Source organism: Nomascus leucogenys, chromosome 16 (genome assembly GCF_006542625.1).
Source record: "Nomascus leucogenys isolate Asia chromosome 16, Asia_NLE_v1, whole genome shotgun sequence".
In the NCBI taxonomy this organism is placed as follows: domain Eukaryota; kingdom Metazoa; phylum Chordata; class Mammalia; order Primates; family Hylobatidae; genus Nomascus; species Nomascus leucogenys.
The window spans coordinates 16,774,860-16,796,761 of NC_044396.1; the positions used below are offsets into that span (position 1 = coordinate 16,774,860).

Genomic DNA, 21,902 nt, shown 5'->3' on the forward strand with positions numbered 1-21,902 from the left:
TGTAGTGTGCATTTTGAGAACATGTGTTTGCAGTAATAAAAATGACCACCCCAGAATGAATGGAATGAGAAAACTCCCAGGGTTTTTATTGTCTGTCTGGATTAAACTACAGCTCATCAAGCAAAGCACATCTCACAAGATGCTCCAGAAGAACATGGGGGTGGATAGCTCATTACAACCAGCATGAAGAACACAATAGGAAAGGAGGCTGGTGAGGAGTGTCATTCTAATGACTGTCATGTGGACCCACAGACAGAATCACAAGCTAAAACAGGCTCATGATAGATGGGTGGCATATGGAAAAAGAGATAGGAATGGGGCTAAGGATAGACATGCACACACTCACACACACATATTTACATATGCTCATTTAATAGAGTTCCAGGCATCCTAAGCACACATTAAATTTCTAATTTCTGGTATAAATCCAGTCATCTGAATACACTATCATGCGTTAAGCTCCAGTAGATAAAAATTCCTACTGAGGATCAGCATTTTCTCCCCAGATCTCAGAGAAGCAAAGATAATATTTATATCTGTATGGATAAATAAGTAAGCTATCTAACCAGAACTGCCTAGTCAGTTTAATAAAACTGTAATATTAGTTCATTACATATTGAGAGTTCAGCTAATTTTGAGACTGTAATATTGGTTGTTTAAATTTACCATTTATTATAATGATATAAAATGAAAAATATCAATATGCATAAACAATCCATCTTGAGGTAAATCACCTATCCACAGCACATGTATTGCTTCTCATTATTTTCTTTAGAGGTGAGGCTTTTTTCTAAAGTACTTCATAGACATTTACACACACACATACACACACATATACAATATATTTATATAAAGTGTTTTTGTCTAATTTGCCTTTCTTTATAAGCTTTTATTTTCACTGATGGATTCTCAACTTCTAGAATGGTGTCTGGGAAAAATGTAGATACTCAAATTTTGTTGAATGAATGAATACTTGGGTCTAGCATAGTACTAGTAACAATAAGTCTGTAAGTAGGCATAGATTTTACCTTGAATAGGTAGAATAACAAGAAGAGAAAGGATCCAGACTCTTCTCACTACCAATACTTGGGCTATATTATATTAGGGGGATTTGCAGTTATCAAGTATTCATTTATTCAACTTGTTTATTGAGGTTATATTACGTGCAAGGTATTGAGCCAAATATTAAACTACCATTGCAATAATTTTAAGTAATCCATCTTTGATATAGTCAAATTTTAATTTTAGAAAAATGAAGCAACATCAAGGCTGAAAAAGTTTATATTTAGTATTTAGCTAAGAAAAGATAAACAAAGGTCTCCCTGGGACCATAGCTATTGAATTCTCATTGCACAACTGTCATGAATTTCTAAACAAGGCACTGTAAAGAAATACCTATGCAGGAAGAAAAATACAAAGTTTATCCACTCTGTTAAATTTCATAATACAAATAGATCTTATATGTTTAGAAAATATTAACAAGTATTAAAAATTAAATGAACTTTCTGCTCAATACTTTATTAACCAGAAAATTCTATTAATCAAAACATTACTTTCCTCTGCATTCTGGTTGGTTTAGGTTTTGCTGTAATAAAATATACATGAGAAAAAATGTTTTAAACATTTTTAGAGCATAATGATATTATTGATAATAATTCTTCACTAGTAATGATGAATACATTTTTGAATTATCCATAAAAGGACCACAAAGATTATTTGAATAAATATTTCTATGCTAAAAACAACACATAACCCTTTAGTAGCATTATCATTCCTGCACTATCTTGGCACTAAAGATCTGTGATAAATAAGTTAGTGTTTGACTAGAGAAACAACAGAGCATTAGTAAAATTAGCACACTGTAATAAATCTATCAGCACACTATTTTAATAGTAGGTATAAACTACTAATCTGCAATCTACAATTCTTAATTCCCAATATATTATTTTGAGTCAGTCATCAACCACAAAACCAGAACTATCTCCAGAAACAATGGTAACATCCATATATGCCAACTACCACATGTGCAAACTTTGGTTTGAAAGTGCATTTGGCATAATCAGTATATAGACAGGTGTCTAAAAATATGGACTGTTTTCTATGTCTCAAAGAGTATATATTAAAATAAGACAACAGTAGCACCACTGAATAAACTATTTTACTCATTGTATCTACTGTAAAGTCCTATGTTGAATAAAATTTATTAATAATCTATCCATTTAGATGGTACTTCTATCAGAAGCCTCATCTCACAACACAGAGCACTCAGTGGTAGTCACGGCCCTGAAATAGCTTTGAAACTATGTTAATTATATTTACTGATAGCATCACATGGATAACTTCAGTCACATTCTAATTTTAAAACAAACAAACAAACAAAAAACAAGCAAAAACATAAAACCTCCTCACCATACATGGTTGGGTTACTGTAGTGAGTGAATTGTAGTCCCCTACCGCTCCCCCCCACCAAAAAAAGTCTACATTCTAAACTCCAGTGCCTGTGACTATGACCTTATATGGAAAAATAAGGTCTTTGCAGATGTAATTAAGTAAAGGATCGATCACAAAATGAGATCACCTAAATCCCATGATCAGTATTCTTGTAAGAGACAGGAGAGAAGAAAAAACAGCGGGGAAGGCCATGTGAAGACAGAGGCAGAAGTTGGCATGATGCAGCCACAAGCCAAAGAATGCCAGGAGCCAGCAGAAGCTGAAAAGGCAAGGATGGTTTCTCCCCTACAACCTGCAGAGAGAGCATGGGCCAGAAGAGACTTTGATTTTGAACTGTCTTCCAGAAATGGGGGAATAAATTTGTTTTGTTAAACCACCAGATTTGTGGTAACAAGTTATAGGAGCCATAAGACGCCAGCACCAAATCTAATGCTGCTCACTTCTGAGACAACTCAAAGAAAGTATTATGGGATGACTTGTGCTCCCTCAATATTCATATGTTCAAATCCTAACCCCCAGAACTTCAGAATGTGACTGTATTTGGAGACAGGGTCTCTAAAGAAGTAATTAAGTTAAAAGGAAGCCATTAGGGTGGGCCCTAATCCAATATGATTAGCGTCCTCCTAAGAATCAGGACACAGAGACACAGGGGCTGTGCATGCACAGAGGTTCCACCAAGTGAGGAAGCAGCAAGAGGGAGGCCGATTGCAAGCCAAGCGGGGAGGCCTCAAAAGAAACCAGTCCTGTCAGCACATGGATTGTGAATCTCCAGCCTCCAGAACTGGGAGAAATTAAATTTATGTTGTTTAAGCCACCTCGTCTGTGATAGTTTATTGTGGCAGCCGTAGGAAGCTAATAGAGAGGGCAGAGGGGATGCCAAGCTTTTGTTCTTAGAATCACAGATAGACCCTAGTAAATTCCCCTCTTGTCATGTTAGCTGAGATAGAAGTATTCTAAAACACAAAAAGAAACCAAACAAAGTTTTCAATAATAACTACCAAGTGATCAGTACAATTAAGAGAGATGGCCAACTGAATGAGCATCTACCAAAGATCAATCAGTCATAGTTAATATCTGCAGTGAGGATTACAACTAAAGTGCCTATCAAAGGAAATGTTCAGAAGACACTTGTCAGCACCAGAAAAAAACCTTAGGAATCAACCAGTTCCACACACTTATTCTGTAGAAATAGAAACCAAGGTTCCAAAGACTAGTGTCCTGCCCCAGGTGACTTGGCTTGTGAATGACAAAATCAGGATTTTGACACAGGTCCCCTCAACCCTAGACAAACACGTGCACATTTTACCAATGACTCTCTCATGATTTTTTCAGTCCAGCAAAGAATTTTTCCAAATTTCCCTGCTGGTTCCTTTTCCCTTGGGTTATGGAGGGAAGATGCTACCTCTTTGAAGAGGAGACTATTATGGAGCATGAAGTCTTAGATTTGGAGTTTTAGTGGTGGTATTCAATGGCACCTGGCTGCTTCTCAGGCATACGAGCTCTTCTCACCCTCCAGTCTTGCACCTTCAACATCAGCAGCAGAGTCACTTTAGTACAAGGGAAGCAAAAAGCCTTCCAACTTGATTCTGAAAGCTGTTAGTACACAGATCATGGCCTTTTCTTAACATAAACATATTTGGTGAAAGCCTACCTGTATCTATACAGTGCCTTCACCCTCCGTTCCTGAAGGGAGAGGCATTTTCATATTTTCCCTATCACAGGCAGATGGGGGGTGGTGCAGGGGGGACTCAAGAAGAAAGAATGGGGAAACTGTTTAAACTTAGTCACTTCCTAGAAGAGTAGGGGAATTAACACTTTCAGGCTCTATGCTGGCCATCTTATACACAGTGATTCATTTAATGTCTTAATTAATTCAAGGTGAGCATTATTATTTCCATTTAACACATGAGGAAAATAAGACTTGGAGAGGTTAGCTAAATTGCTTAAGGCCACACAGAAATTGAACAATGGAGCTGGCATGTAGTTCTTGTTCTTGTCTCCCTATTAAACGTATATTCTGCCAGCTACACATATAAAACAAGAGTAGGGTCTGGTCTTATAGCCAAACCTCAGGAATTAATGAAATAGAATCACAAAATTTCTGAAATTCCACTGGAAAGAATCTTAGAAGCAAACCCATTCTGTCTTTCCAACATGCCAAGCTTGTATCTACCTTAGGGAATTAGCATTTGCTGCTCTTTCTTCTCTTTCTTCATAGAATACTCTTAACTCAAACCATTCTATGGCTGGGTCTCTCTCATCTTTCTAGCCTCCATTCAAAAGCCATGTCCTCAGAAAAGGTTTCCCAGGCCATCTTATCTAAGCAGACCCACCCCTGTGACTTGACCACGTTACCCACCTTCAATCACACCGCCTTGTTTCCTTCATTAACACTATCTGAGATTACTTTATTTGCCAATTTTTTTGTCTCCTCTCTCCATATTTTGCATCCCTCCTCAGTGTTTCAATAAAATTCCATGGGAACAAAAATGTTATTGTTCAACTGTATCCTCAATGCCTGTGAGGTGGTCAATTTATTCAGTAAATCTGTTCTAGTGGTTCTTTAATCAAGGATGCATGTTGATCTCTTCCTACTCATGTGTAGCTTGTAAAATCCCCCCAGATTATTCTGATTATTCTGTTGGACAATTAAGGCAGCTTTCACATCCTTGGAACCTTTAAACATGAGTCATGATTGTCCAGGCATGCCCTCTCCCCACCCCAACTTGCTTTCAAGCTCATTACGTTTGAATCCTGCCTCCAAGCAGATCTAAATTCCTGCTCAGGGACACCTAAAGCCAACTCTGATCCTTTAGAACTTGATGTCAGCACAAGTTCTCTCTATTCATAAGAATTTGATGTCTCTTGTCAACTTTGCCTATATCATTATACATCATTAAACATTTTAGAATAGGTATTGATAAGATCAAGCCCCTCAAATCCCACCTCCCTCTAAAGTAGTGAACATAAATACAAAAACAAGAAAAATATAGGCTGGGTGCAGTGGCTCATGCCTGTAACCCCATCACTTTGGGAGGCCAAGGCGGGCAGATCACATGATGACAGGAGTTCAAGACCAGCCTGGCTGATAAAGCAAAACACCAGCTCTACTAAAAATACAAAAATTACCCAGGAGTGGTTGTGCACTTCTGCAATCCCAGCTATTCCAGAGGCTGAGGCACGAGAATTGCTTGAACCCTTGAACCTGGGAGGTGGAGGTTGCAGTGAGCCAAGATGGCACCACTGCACTCCAGCCTCAGTGGCAGAGTGAGACTATGTCTCAAAAAAAAAAAAAAAAAGAAGAAAGAAAAGAAAAAAGAGAAAGAGAAAGATTAAGTTGGATATTAACCACAGGCTGTACTTTTATCAGTACAAACAAAATCCCAAAAGAAAGAAGGAAAACCAACATTCTGGTAGTTTTTTACATCATTATACCCCAATTTCTAATCAATAACTATATGATACACTTGGAATAAATCCATTTGCTATTATTTCAAGGGATAAAATAAGTCTCAGAACAAATGTGGTCTAAGGGAAGTATGGTATGTTAAATAGCTAAAGACATCATGAGTATACAAAACTCACTTGGACCAAACATACAACCAAGCATTCCAAGGTCCAGGTGGCATCCAGCCATCTCTTGTTTGGTAAATTAGTTTAATTTGAATTACTTGAGCACTGGATTTTGTGTTGATGCATTTTTCAGTGAATTGTGAGGGATGGAGAGAGTTTGGCCTACGATGGTTGAGTTGCAAAAATATTTGCTCTCTGATTTAGAATCCTAAAGTAACCTTGGCTATAAATTTCCATATACTTGTTTCATATCCAAATTAAACCTGCCACATCTTCTATCCCCTGCATCACTGATTGAATCAAGTTACAGATGAACATTCTTTTTCTCTCCCCTTTAATTTATTCTGTCCATTTTTCAGGGTATACTGAACATTCCTGCAATTCACAATAGAGATGTCAAAATATCTGCAGAGAAACTGTGAGCTTTCATAAACCATCAAAGCATGTTCTTGATTCAGAAATCCCACAGGGCCTAGGTCTACAAAGTAGATTTGTTCTCCACGTATAAACCCCATTTATACATATTTAATTGTGATCTCATTCTCTATAAAAGAAAATGTTTCATTGGCTCTGACTTCCTTCTGACATGTCTATCCCATTTTATTAACATTCTTGGTTCCCTTTTGCAGTCTTTGCAGTCCAAACTAGAAAAGTACTTTGCTTGTACTTCAGGAGTGGGGGGTGGGAATTAAACTGTTTTCCAGTTCTGAAACTACCCATTTTTAGGGCAGAAAATAAAAACTTCCAAGAAGGATGGTTGAATATATTGCCAAGCTCACCTTTTGCTCTTGGGTTTAATATATATAACTGTACATAATTATTTAGAGCAGTGCTCATATAAAGCCATGCCAATGAAAGTATCCTTGCCAAATTTATCATAGGCTGCTGCAGGCTGAGACACTGGCACCATCTCAAAGAAACCCACATGTGCTAATACGAACTAGGAATTTTTGTAATTTTTATTGTGCCTTTTGGGGGAAAACATCCTTTCTGATAAAAAGATACTTCATCATTCCTCAATTTAAAAATTTTTTTGTAAATAAGAATTAAACTTTTTCTTCTTATCTGTGCAAGGAACCAACTTACTGGTCAAATATTTGAATTTAAAGGAAGCCAAGAATAGAACAATTTAACTTCTGAGCCAGGATCCCAAGACAGAAGTGACCCTTATAACATTATTGTTTCTGCTTATTTTAAAATATATTGCAACACTGTTTATAATTTATTAAATGCGTTTATAACTGCCGAGGGAGATTTGAGCTGAACTGTTGAAAACATTTATAAATAAAAATAAACTAAAAAAAATAGCTTTTTTAATTGTAATGATCAACCCCCACTAACAGAAGATATATTTGTTTCTAAAGGTTTTATAAATTTTCAAGCCATTTTTAAGTCATTAAAATACACATAAGTTTGTTTTGTTATTTAGTCTTCTTTAAAATCTGAGTAAGAGTCCTCTATAGAGGAAAAGCATTAGTATCTATTAGTTAAGTGACACTTAAAAAAATCCATAATTTGTTACACTGAACTATTCACAACTAGTAAGAAAGATAATGGCTTCCACTTGATGAACACCTATGTTCGATGCTTTTCATTTTGGAAATGAATTCCAAAAAGTATAATTATCATCAGTGCACAAAGCAGACAATACAATTGGAAATCAAAGACACTAGGTCATTAGCTCAAGTTATGGTAACTAACAAGAGCCAAAAGTTACCTCAGAGAAAAAATAATAATTTTTTCCCAATATGTATCTGAAAAAGAACACATTGATGTAATCTTTAAAGTTTACTAAGAACTAGCCGTAATACTAAAAGAAAGATAGTTTAATCAGAAGTATATGAATCTAGATATAAAACTTTAAGAACAAATTTAAAAAGTAAAGAGTTATCTCTGAAGGAATTTAGGAAGGCTAAATAAAAGGATAAGTTAGGCCTAATTATACCCACTCTTCTTAGCGATATAGTAGGGCCATGACAATTATTCTGGAGGCTCCCTTTGAATATGTGGACCCTAGAAGTTCTCGAAGGGCATTCAAAGGGGAAAGCCTTAGTCATGTGTCACACTCGGGAAGAACTCCTCCCCTGAGGAAACTCTTTAACAACTTTCAGCTAGAAAAGAAAGAGCGGCCCAACAACCTGAGCTTCGCTGGAGTCGGGGCGTGTTTTCCTCATGCCAGATGTAGATAAGGGGAAGGCATTATGCCATGTCTATCCTTCAAGCCTATGAGAAGTCTGTTATCTATCATCTAAGAGGGCAGAACTGAGCACAGACCCCTATGTGTATCTGATTCAAATTGCTCCCTAAAAATATTTCATTGTGGCAAGGACACCTGCCACCCCAGAGCAACCAAAGAGATGGAAATATTAGCTGTTCATACTCATCCAACTCAACTAGGGAATGAGATTCTCTGAATAGCACAGAATCGGACATCCCCTGCGAGGAAGACACTGTAAAAACCACACAGTGGCAGAATAAAGAGACCCCAATCTACAGACCTCAACCTAAGAATAATTAATTAATCAATGGACATTTTGATTGGCTAAAACTGGATTCTTTTGACAAAAATGAGTAGCCCACCTGAGACTGTTAGGAATCATGACTGGCTCATTGTGCAAGAGTCTTAAATATTCTAGATATCCAATTTATGTTCCAAGAATATCAGTAACATGTGCTTTATCTCTCTTCAGCCTGAATTGCTTTCTAAAATGATATAACAATTGTGAAAACTCAGAGGCAGGATGCATGTCAAAGAGTGAAAAGTCCCCCAAATGTGTCAATTCATTCTGCTGTAGGTTCTTTGACATGCTAGCCAAGGCCTGTATGATGTCTTCTGCTCTACATCCTTGCTGAGTTCAGCTCTGCTTCTTTATGTAACACTTAAATGATTCAGTGGCAAGTGTAGCCATCATCAGATTCTCTCAGCCTAAGTACCCCAAAGCACACTTCCCAATATCCCACTGCAACCTGTGCATGATGTAAGATTTATTTCTTAATCTAACACTCAGATCACCAGAATTTTTGGCATTGCAAATCAACATCCATTTGAAACCATGGCAAAGAACCAAAGCACCATTCCCACCTAACAGCCTCACAGTACAGGACTCTGTGATAATTGAAAAGCAAGAGCAACTTTTTTTTCATTTTCCATCAACACAAAGCATAGCAATTTCCATCAACTGAGTAATGTGAATTTAAAGCCAGCAGTCTAAAAACATTCTCAAATCTGATTCCGTTTCACTGCAAAGTTTTTAAGAAAGACCTCCACCTGGCCAACTTGGTGAAACCTCATCTCTACTAAAAATACAAAAATTAGCTGGGCATGGTGGCACGCACCGGTAGTCCCAGCTACTCAGGAGGCTGAGGCAGGAGAATCGCTTGAACCCAGGAGGCGGAGATTGCGGTGAGCCAAGATCATGCCACCGCACTCCAGACTGGTGACAAGTGAGACTCCGTCTCAAGAAAAAAAAGAAACACCTCCAAAAAGTCCCACAGTGTTGATCTACAAGACTAGGGTAAAGTAGCTTGCAGTTTCCCTCAAAAAAAACAAAATGAAAAACAAAATCACACACAAAACCCTTTAACAGAAGTGTTTAATAGAAGTTTATTCACATTGCCACCAGAGAAACAAGCTGAAAGACCAAAGTCATTCTCACAGCAGGCTACCCTGCTTCTTTAACACAACTAGAAAAAAGAAAGATGATCGTTTGTGTATGCAGATATGATTCAAGAGGCCAAGTGGTAATGGACAGTCATTTCCTTAAACTGTACATGTGTGGACAAGCAGGCCAGGACATTTCCAGGTGAGAGGTCAAGACAGAAACTATCACTGCTTTGGTTCTGTTGTGTAGATCTGCTGTCACTGAAAGTCTTAAACTTTCAACTAGTCACCTGACAGCTTACAGCTACTTTGGTCTGCTTTGTTTGAGCTGGAGCTTGGAATTATGTTGCTTCCAGGCCCAGTTCCAGTGTTCTTGCTTTAGTGTTAATCATTCTTACAATGAATGAATCATTGAGCAGGAAATTATCTAAGAAATAGAAATTCAGATCCAGCTTCCAGCTCCGTGTTGCCAATTGCTTTTTATTAACTACTTTGCCAACTAATCAGAGAAACACACTTAGACAAGTGATACCATTTTTTTCACATATCAAATGGTCATTTAAAAAATAGCCATAACCAGAGTTGACAATGATAACGTCAGAGTAAAATATTAATGGATACATCTTTTCAGATTGAAATTTATATCCCTTTGATCTAATAATTCTATTATAGGAATTTATCCTTCTGAAACAATCAATGTTTGTTTGGTGCAGAGAATAATATGCAAATAAAGAGGATCCTCACGGGGCCATGTATAATACAGAAATGCCAGAAACCACCTCAATAACAGATAGATAAATTACCATACTCCATTCATTGAGCTACTTCCAGCCATTAATATTTAAGAAAATTAAGAATGACAATACTCTCATTATGGAACAAAAAATTAATGTTATTTAGCATACAGCAATGCATAAAGTTAAACAAAACAAAGTTTGGTTGTCAGCAAATTCATTAACAAGGCTTTTTAAAAAATAAACCTCTAATAGGATGTGAGTTCTTGAGCAGTTACAGATTTTAGGTCCACTTCAAAAAAAAAACCCAAGAACAAAGGAGTGTTGTTAGAAAAATATGTTGCAAATGGCCAGTGCTGCTCTCTTTCTCGGGTTCAGGTGGTTTTTAATAGCTGATTGTCTGCTACTGAGGCTTCAGCCACCAATTTCCACCAGGTCTCTGATTTAATCCATACCGGGATTTGCAATACTGAAAGAATGTGGGGGAGTGCACTGTTGTTAAACTGGGCCATAATCCCAGTGGATGATTCCCATTAGAAGCTGGCAACAATACCTGGCTCACAAAAAATTCAGGTTTTTTTTTTTCTAATTATGCTCCCAAATTAGCTCATATTCCATTGTTCATTACAAGGAATCATTTCCAAAATTAGTAGAAATTACTCACTAAATTAGTTTCATATCTTAAGTCACACTCAAAATATCCTATAAGATTTTATTTAAACCCAAGTTGCTTTAATACAGAAAAATCTCAGTACTGTAATTAATCAAATTCTACTTTGTGAAACTTGCACATTCAAAAGATATGTATGAAAGCATATGAAAAACTCACATAAAAGAATCCAAGTGGTCCGGATATATATGGCATTTTCATTCCCAAGAGATATTTGACTTGTGAAGTCACCACATGGGTGGCAGCCCCAGTTGTCATTGCACTGATCACAGGCTCTGTGACCACAAATGTGGCACTGCCCAGTTGCAGCACAAACATGGCCACCTAAGAGGAGAAGGGAGAAGTGAGATGAACTTCATATGAAACTCCCCAAAGTTCCCAGAGGGGTTAATATTTGACACATTCTCATTTTCATTTGATAGAATTATAGAGAACTGACGTGTAACAAGTTTCTTCCATTGTATGTATACAATATCTTGGGTTTCCCTGAGCACATTGTTAGGTTCTAAGAGGTTTCAAAGGTTTCTTTTTTTTTTTAATTTAATTTAACTTTATTTTTTTATTTTTATTTCTATTTTATATATATATTTTTATTACACTTAAAGTTCTAGAAAACATTATTAGGTACAACGTGAGTATCTCAACTAAAATTAACACAATATTTTTTCTAAATTTAGACTTTTCTCTTTTCCTAATCCTACATGTTTCAAAAAAGGGAAATACACTCAAATCAGTTTAATATATGGGTCTACATGGAAGAAAAATTGAATTTGCATTGCTATATCTGTAATTTAAAATTTTAAAAAGGAAAAGACATGATTCACTACTTTATACCCAGTAGGTATAAAACCTCAAAACCATTGAAGAAAGAAAGCCATTCCTCAAGATTCTCCCAGGTTCTGAGAAATGGGAACACACTCTTTGACCAGATACTCAGTCAAGTAGTAACCCATTTATGCCAGAGGTTGTAAATTTATTTTGTGAAAAATCAGACCTTGGCGATGACCTTCAGCAGTAGGATATAAATAATTCCCACAAGCTTAGCATTCCAATAGTGGAACACTAGGCATAATTATTAAGGGCTAATATTTAATAAGAATATATTAGGACTTATTTGTATATGTGGCACTGCAAAAGACAGATAGGGTAAAGACATATGTCTTGAGAAGCCCATAAATCGGTATAAAAATCATTGTCCTTCAACATTCCTTACTTTTCATAGCATCATCCTCCATCTCAAAACCATTTCATGACCAGGCAGAATCATCACCTCTACGTAGAAGCTGTGCATTGAACTCCGCTGGGCAAAAGGTGACAGGAATGACAGGAAGCAACAAAACTCTTCTCTTTTTTCCTTTTTCTTTTTTTTAAGATAAGGTCTCACTCTGTCACCCAGGCTGGAGTACAGTGGCATGACCATGTCTCACTGCAACCTCCACCCCCCAGGCTCAAGTGATCCTCCCATTTTAGCCTCCTGAATAGCTGTGACTACAGACAAATGCCTGGCTTTTTTTTTTTTTTTTTTTTTTTTAAGAGACAGGGTCTCACTGTGTTGCCCAAGCTAGTTTCAAAATCTTGGGCTCAAACAATCCTCCTGCTCTGGCTTCCCAAAGTGCTGGGATTACAGGTGTGAGCCACCACACCTGGCCTCTTCTAACTCCTGATACCTCAATGACTAGTGTTCTTCCTTTGCAAGAGAGCTTTCAGAAGATGGCCCACACTTTGGCATAATGCAACTGTGTAAACTCAGTCGCAGAAACTGCAAAAAGTAAAATTTACTATTTTGAAAGTAATGCTAAATTACATTCAAAAGTATAAGCACTAGAAAATGGAAACAAAAGAGGTAATGCTGATATGACTTCTTAATGTGTTAATTATAGTAATGTAGGCCAAGTCTTAAAATTCTTGTTGGCAAGCCAAGCACAGTGGCTCATTTCTGTAATCCCAGCACTTTGGGAGGTCTAGGCAGGAGGATCACTTGAGGCCAGGAATTTGAGAGAAGCCTAGGCAACATGTGAAACCATGTCTCCTAAAAAAAAAAAAAATTAGTATTGAGTGTGGCAGCGAGTTCCTATAGTCCCAGTTACTCAGGAGGCTGAGGTGGAAAGATGGCCTGAACCCAGGAAGTAGAAGTTGCAGTAAGTTGTGGTCATGCTACTGCATGCCAGCCTGGGCAACAGAGTGAGATCCTGTCTCAAAAAATAAATAAATAAAAAATTCTTGTTGGCAAATGAGATTAACTCTTAAAGAAATCAGAGGGAAGGATAACAACAAGATCTCCTTTATCAAGAGGTCACAGTGATGAAAATGAGAAATATAAAGTGGTATCTGGTACCACTAGAGCAAAAATTGCAAAATATATTATTTCTTTATTCTGATCATAATACAATAACCCCTTGGCCAAAAGCAATAACGCTCTGAGCCTGAATTACAGTGGATTTTCATGGGCTCAAATCTGAAAATTTGAACCTATATTCTGACCCAGGTTCTACCACATCCTAGGTTTGTGATGATAGAAAACCTACTGAAATTCTCCAAGCCTCATTATCATCTATAAATAATTAAAGTGATATTTGCCTTATTTTGTAGAGTTGTGTAAGGTGAGTGTGAAATAATACATGCAAGGGCTTCGAAACCTGTAAAATGTTTAACCTATGATGTAGCAGGAACAACAGGGGGTGTCATACATATTTACCTAGTATGGAAAAACAGTCACCAGTTTCGAAAATGTAGAAAGGGCCACACTACATTTTCTAACTCTGTAAAACTAAAAAGAATGTAATGAAGAAGGAAATGTATTTAAATTGTTTGCAGTTTAGCAGCCACTTTTTATTCAATACATAATAAAGAAAAGAATATGGGGTGCCAATGTGGAAATCAGGCAATCTGTTACAGCCAACTCAGGATGCCAAAGCAGCAGCTTCTGCTACTAACATTTTTTAGTGACTATATTTGTCAAAGAGAGATGTTCTGAGAGAAATACCCAAGCAACCAATTGTGTGGGCACAAGTGGAACATGGTGATTTTTTTTGGGGGGGAGCAGCTCTTGATTTGTGGTCAGTTGGTTTTCATTCTGAAAACACAATCAGCTATGAAAAACATTGAACCAATTATTCCCATGTATTTCTCTACTAGTAAGTTAGTTCCAACTTATGACATTAACTCTTACAGGCCATGAGGATGAAATTAGCATATTACTGAGGTACGATGAAAACTAGAGTTGAATTTTCATTTCGGCTAAATGTAGAATACAAGTAATCCAAATCTTTGAAGTGGCAAAACCAGTGTGCATACATGAAATTTATGCATACTTGGAATGTTGGAAAGTTTGCATCAGTATGCCAAGTAATCTTGAGGCCTTGTATAGACCATCATCATTTTACCTTCTGTTTTCCACTTGTTTCCTAAATTCCAGTGCCTGCTGAGAGGGTTAAATGATTTGCCCTGCCTGGGAAAGAAAGGTTACCTAACCTTAAGTGGTCACCTACCATACCACTTCAAGCTAAACCACCATCTTCTAGTAGCAGCTTCTTTGTCATTTCCACAGTTTAAAACTTACAAACAAAAGAGTCCAGAAGAAGTTCAAGACATAAAAAGAATTCAACCATTTCAAGTATTAAAAAACATGGGAACCTACCTTGCAACACAAATGAGAAAAGATGAATTATCCTCTTTTAAAATATCTAAAGACTCAAAATATTATTGTAACATTCTACTTGTATACGTTATTATACTTTTTAAAAAAATCCTCCTACCAAAAGATAAATCTTTAACATGGAAAGTTCTCGACTCTGAAAGGTCAAGTTCCTTAAAGACCTAATTTCTGATACAAACCACTGGGCATATGAAGGATGATTAAAAACATATGAGGTTTAACCGAGGAGAAATTTCTGTCTTCTGAATGACAAACTTCTTCAAAACCCAACACAATGGCAGACGTGTTAAGAGGGAAGAGGAAGAAGAGAAGTAGGAAAGGAAGGGGAACTAGTGGAGGATGGGGAGGGGAGATTTAAGAACCCCCTCTTTTCCCACCACTCAAATTTTAGTAGCTAATTCACACTGACATTAGGAATCTGGCATACAGATGCTGGTGTACACAGCTCAAAGGTAGTACACAAGCAACACAGGCTTTGCAAGAGGGGCCCACAGATTGAAACATGTTTATCTTCAAACTGAAGTATGTGAAATGGGGCTCTCCTAGAATATTGTGCTTGGAGACCCAGTATTTAAATTTGATACCAATGTCAAGGATTTTTAAAGCTAATTACTTAATAAACAGCCACATCATCTCCTTTTACCAATAATATGGATGATAATATTTCTAATCTAGAAGGCCAACTCCCAAAATCCTGTCCATGCAGTATTTCATGAGGAAATCAATTTCATACAATATAGTTCAGCTGTTTGTAGTAATGCTGATGTTCTGGGCTAATACTGAAATCCTCTGACATACATGATCAAGATTCACTAGCATGATATTATTTGATAATGCTTCTATAAACACCATGTGTTCCACATTAATTGAATGTATCTAGATTTCAGGCCATTTTTTTTTTGCAAGTAGCCTTCAAATATTTTAAAATAACAAATAGTACATAGGAAACAATTATACTAGCCAAGTGGATAGAATATAGAATGTATTTTAGGTTATGTTGGTTAGTCTGCTTTCTGGCTTTTACATTATACCAAATCACTTATTGGTCCATTCAATTAATATTTATTGAATATCTACTAAGAGTTAGGCACAACACTGTTGCAGATTACGCAGCTAAAGATACAGTTCACACCCTAAAAGATTGTGTAAAGAGATGTGAAATGATGATGTTGGGAAAGAGGACTGTTAACCAGGACCATGAAGAAGAATGATATAGGTGACTGGATGGTAAAGTCTGAAAAGCTGTTTGGGTGGGGCCTGAAATGTTAAAGAGCCCTGTGTTGTATGCTGAGGAATATATTCAGATTTGGGGGAAAGAGTGAAACTGCTAATAACATTAGGAAAACAATTTAGTGCTGTTCATAGATATGGGAGAAAAAAAACCTCTATGTGACCAGAGGTCTTGAGAAGAACAAAGCAGAAGGATTCAGACTTCCTGATTTCAAAACTTATTAAAAAGCTATAGTAATCAAAGCAGTGTGGTACTGGCATAAAAAGATATATAGACCAATAGATAAAATAGCCCAGAAATAAACCCATGCATACATGGTCACATGATTTTTGACAAGTGTACAAGACCATTCAATGAAGGAAAGGACAGTCTTTTCAATGAATGGTGCAGGGAAAATTGTATATCCACATACAAATGAACGAAGTTGGACCCTTACCTAACACCATATACAAAAGTTAATCAAAATGGTTCAAAGATCTAAATATGAGACCTGAAACTATAAAACTCTTAGAAGAAAATCTGGAACAAAAGCATCATAACATCAGATTAGGCAGCGCTATTTTTAATATGACACGAAAAGCATGGGCACCAAAAACTAAACAAATTTGGGCTTCATGAAAACTTTAAAAATCTGTGCATCTAAAGACACTATCAACAGAATAAAAAAGAAACCCACAAAATGGGAGAAAACATTTGCAAATCATATATCTGATAAGTGTTAATATCCAGAATATATAGAGAACTCCTAAAACTCAACAAAAACAAATATCTGATTCAACAACGAGCAAAGGATGTGTATAGACATCTCTCCAAAGAAGGTATACAAATGTCCAATAAGCACATGAAAAGATGTTCAACATCACTTATCATTAAGAAAATGCAAATCAAAACTACAATGAGAGAGCACCTCACATCCGTTAGGATGACTACTATCACACACACACACAGACACACATACATACACACACACACACACACAGAAAGTAAGTTTTGGCAAGCATATGTAGGAATTGCAACACTTGTGCTCTGTTGCTGGGAATGTAAAATGGTATAGCCACTACAAAAAGCAGTATGATGTTTCCTCAAAATATTAAAAATAGAATTACCATATGGTCCAACAATTCCATTTTGGGGTATACATGCAAATAAACGTTCAAAGCAAGATCTCAAAGACATATGTTTACACTGATATTTATAGCAGCATTATTCAGAGTAGCTACAATGGATACACAAGTGTCTATCAATGGATGAACGGATAAACAAAATGTAGTATATAAATACAATAAAATATTATTGAACCTTATAAAGGAAGGAAATTCCAAAAATGTAACAACATGAATGAACCTTGAGGACATTATGCTAAATGAAATAAGCCAGTCTCAAAATGGCAAATACTGTATGATTCCACTGACATGAAATACTTAGAGTAATCAAAATCACAGAGACATAAAGTAGAATGATGGTTTCCAAGGGCTACAGGAAGTGAGGAATGGGAGTTATTATCTAATGAGTATAGAGTTTCAGTTTTACAAGTTGAAAAAGGTTATGGAGACATATGTGTGAAAGAAAAATAAAAACTTGGGACCTCAATACAATAAGCCAAAAGGAAAAGAAATAAGCTGAAAACTGAGTCATGCAAGAAACTGCCTTGCCTTTGGTTACTAAGTAGACAGCCACCGATAAAGGTGAAATATCTCCACAGGTAGCCACTCTATGTTTACCTTATCTTATGTAAAGTGCTGATATACGGAGGGCAAGAGGAATACATAGTTAATAATTCCCCTACCTGCTCCTATTCCCTTGCTACATGTGGATTACCACATCCTCCCTCTTCCTCCTCCAGCCTGCTTTTCCCCTTTAAATATTGAAGCCCACAGAATCCTTTGGAGAAAAGCACAGACCATAGACCATTTTTTTGTGATGCTATGTTCGTTTCCGCTTGGCATGTCCTTAACCTTGGCAAAATAAACTTCTAAATTGATTGAGAACTGTCTTAGATACTACTTGGTTTCCAAATGGTGGAGGTGGTTGGTGGTTACACAACATTGTAAATGTATTTAATACTGCTGAATTACATACTTAAAAATGGCTAAGATGGTAAATTGTGTGCTTGTTTATTTTTCCACATTATACATATATGTGTGTGTGTATATATATATAAATATATATATAACTAATCATTTAGGAGGTGAGGAGTTCTCAGAATGGAATGCAGAATATGATAAAGAATCTAATTGGCAATGATTGTGCTTTTTACGTCTCTATAGACTTTATAAGTTCTGCCTTTTACAGAAGGTTATTTAAATGGAATCATATAATATGTAGTCTTTTCAGACGGGCTAAATGGATGCAACAACCTCACTGAAGTGGGTGGCAAAAGAATGTGCTAACATAAATAATTTTGAAAATGACTAGAGTCTGGAAGACTAAAGGCAAAAAGAAACACTAGACTCTAACTGCTGGGGTTGTTTCCCATGGGGATGGGGTTAATAATTCTGAAACCACTGTTGCAGCAAATCCATATGGGTATAGCTCTGCAGCAACCTCAACTCTTGCCTCCTCAGAAGAAAGAATTCAGCTGAGGGGCATAAGGCAGAAGGAGAGACTGAGACAAGTTTTAGAGCAGGATTGAAAGTTTATTAGAAAGCTTTAGAGCAGGAATGGAAAAAAAAAGTAAAGTACACTTAGAAGGGGCCAAGCAGGCAAGTTGAGAGACCAAGTGCACTGTTTGACCTTTTGACTTGGGGTTTCATATGTCGGCATGCTTCTGGGGTCTTGTGTTCCCTCTCCCATGATTCTTCCCTTGGAGTGGGCTGTCTGCATGCACGCTGGCCTGCTAGCACTTGGGAGGGGAGCATGTGCAGTGTGTTTACTGGAGTCATATGCATGCTCACTTGAGGCGTTCTTCCCTTCCCAGTTGAATTTCCCTGGAAGGTCATATACCAGTAAAACTCTGCCATTTTGCCCCTTAATACGTGTTCTTGAGCCCACTCGCTCAACTCTTGAGATCTTATTGGGAAGCTGTCCTCACCCCCTTATTTCGTTTTAACATTCTTCTAAATCTAGTAACCTGATTTGTCTCCTCTTGCTTTCAGGCCATCAAGCTCCAGATCCTCAGTGAGGGATACCATCCTGCCAAATCACCCTTCTGCAGGGGACCCATAAACTGCCCATCAGTGGGACACAACAGAGGAAAAGTCCTGTCCCTGTCCCCCTTGGACTTGGCAGGATACCACTTTTACCAACCAATGGAGCCAACCCTGTCTTGACAGCTAGCAAAAGGCCACGACCCACAGAACCACCGGACTTTTCTCCATTTTCTTCAAAAAAATTGGAGTCTTTGATGTTTGTTGGGGGAAATGTTATAGTAGGTAGCTAGTCAGACATGAGCAGGGCAGTAGAGGGCCATCCTCCGCCCCAACCTAGAATGTCAGGTGACCATCAAGTGATGGTCAGGCAGTTGTTAAACTGTTTCTCTAAAATAATAATTGGTCCTAGCCAGAACCAGGGAAAGGAAGTCTCCCAATAGACAGAAGCACCTGACACTGGTGATCAGCAGCTTCTCGCTAATATCTTAAGAGTTGGGCAAGTGAGCCCAACCATGCATATTAAGAGGCAAAATGGCAAAGTTTAACTGGCTTATGACCTCCCAGGGACATTCAAGTGGGTAGGGAAAAACATATTATGTTTAACATACCTAAAAATATTCCCTTGCTCTGTCAGATAAAAAGCCTTAGAAGCAACAACACCCCAGTAGCAATAAGCATACCTACCATCTAAATCCTAAAGTCTAACAACTTTCTCTAATAAAACAAATCAGAGATCCTTAGAGAAATGGCTGATTCTAGGACTGAGCAGGGCATATATAATATGAACCTGGATTATCTTGTAGTGCCAGAAAGGAAGGAAGTGTTAAACAAGTAAATAAACAAATAAGCGTGTCAAACACAGGCACAGAGCCAACTGAAAGAGCTCCCGATGTCCAAAGCCAGGACAATTTGAAGAGCAAAATAAATAAAGTAGTATTGGATTATAACCAAAGAATAGAACAAATATCTTAGAGTCCAGACAAATATAAATGATTGACTAAATAAATAAATAGGGAAGAATAGGCAAATATGTTCAGAATTCCAGTAATTTATGCAGACAATATCCACTCATTAACTCCCCACTTGACATAACCTCCACTCCTTAAGTGTGGGCTATTCATAATGACTTATTTCCACAGAATACAGTATGGAAAGGGAGAAAATAGAGTAACTGACAAGTACTACCTCAGCCAGGTGATCAAGTTAACATCAACAATGATAAGTGTTGTTATAGTTTATGATGTGGTGAGACTGTCACTGGTTTAATGAGTATAGAGTTTCAGTTTTACAAGATGAAAAGAGTTGTATAGATGGATGATGGTGATGGCTGCTCAGCATTATGAATGTATTCAATGCTACTGAACTACACACTTAAAAATGGTTAAGATGGTAAATTTTATGTTATGTGTGTTTTATCACAATTATATGTAGACACACACACACACACACACACACCTCTTCCTCCTAAAAACATATAACGCCAATCTAATCATGGTAAAAACATCAAACATATCCCGATTGAGGGGCATTCTTCAAACTACCTGACCAGTACTCCTCAAAAGTGTCAAGATCATTAAAAATTTAAAAAGTCTCGGCAATGTTCAGTAATAAGGAAACTGAAGAAAGACAGGACAACTAAATGTAATGTGGTATCCTGGATGGAATCCTGGAACACAAAAAAAGGACATTAGGTAATAATTAACAGCCAGGCATGGTGGCTCATGCTTATAATCCCAGTGCTTTAGAAGGCCAAGAGGAAAGGATGGCTTGAGGCCAGGAGTTTGAGAACAGCCTAGGCAACATAGTGAGACCCCATTTCTACAAAAAAAAAAAATTAAAAATTGGCCTAGCACTTTAAAAATTAGCGTGGCAGGTACCTATAGTCTTAGCTGCTCATGAGGCTGAGGTGAAAGGATAACTTGAGCCCTGGAGTTCCAGGTTACTGTGAGTTATGATTGCATCACTATACTCCAGCCTGAGCAACAGAGTGAGACTCTGTCTCAAAAAAAAAAAATAAGGAAATCTGGATACAACATATAGACTTTAGTTAATAACAAAATATCAATCTGGTTCATTAATTGTGACAAATATACCATCCTAATGTAAGATGTTAGTAACAGGGGAAACTGTGTGGCATACATGTCAACTCTGGGTACTATTTTTGTGCTTTTCTGCAAATCTAAAATCATCCTAAAGTGAAAGTTATTAAAAACGCAAAAAAGAAAAGAAAATCCCCTCCACCTGTTCCACAGAATCTTCAGGTAAGTCTAAATTTCTCGCCAAAGTGTGTGCTATTCATGAAGAGTTCCCGAATCCTGCATACATCAGCACAGGGAAAAAGAAGGACTCTAAGAAAAGCACCAAACAGCTGGGTTTTAGAAGTATGGCATGTGTGCAAATAACCACACCAAGACAGAGATATAAACCACACATATAAAAGAGAGAAATAGAACATGTGTCACTGGATTTCAGAGGGAGAAGGGAGTATTGCTGGATAGGGTTAAAATTGTTAACTTGACACTGAAGGAGGAAAACCATTAGAAAGCATTCAAAAAAGAGGGAAGAGTATGAGGATCAAACAGGACAGCATGGGATATGTTCAGAGCAAGTCTGGAAGTAACAAAACTAGCCACAAGTGAGTAACAGAAAATAAAGCAAGACATTTTGAAGTCAGAATATAGTCCACAGTAAAAGTAGTGAAAAGGGAGTTTTGCAGTAGTGAGTGACATCACTTTTCCATACATTCATTAAACATCTGATCTTGCCAAGAACTATGCTGCACACTGGCTCAAACATGAGAGCTGTGCTTTGGTAGGATTGATCTCATGACAGTGTTGGTATAACGGGAATAGTAAAGGAAAAAGGAAAAAGTCACCTAAACTAGACAGAGCAAGAATG

At 37.2% G+C, this 21,902-nt stretch overlaps 1 protein-coding gene across 2 annotated transcripts in view; it reads right to left on the bottom strand.

The window, feature by feature from the left end:
• The window catches only part of SLC26A7 (solute carrier family 26 member 7), a 142,784-nt gene that overhangs the window by 64,412 nt on the left and 56,470 nt on the right, over positions 1-21,902 (bottom strand). For both annotated transcript variants that reach the window (XM_030794979.1, XM_003268285.4), the window contains exon 5: positions 11,189-11,353. In XM_030794979.1, coding sequence (XP_030650839.1) covers positions 11,189-11,353 — 165 coding nt within the window. The remainder of the gene's footprint in view (positions 1-11,188; positions 11,354-21,902) is intronic.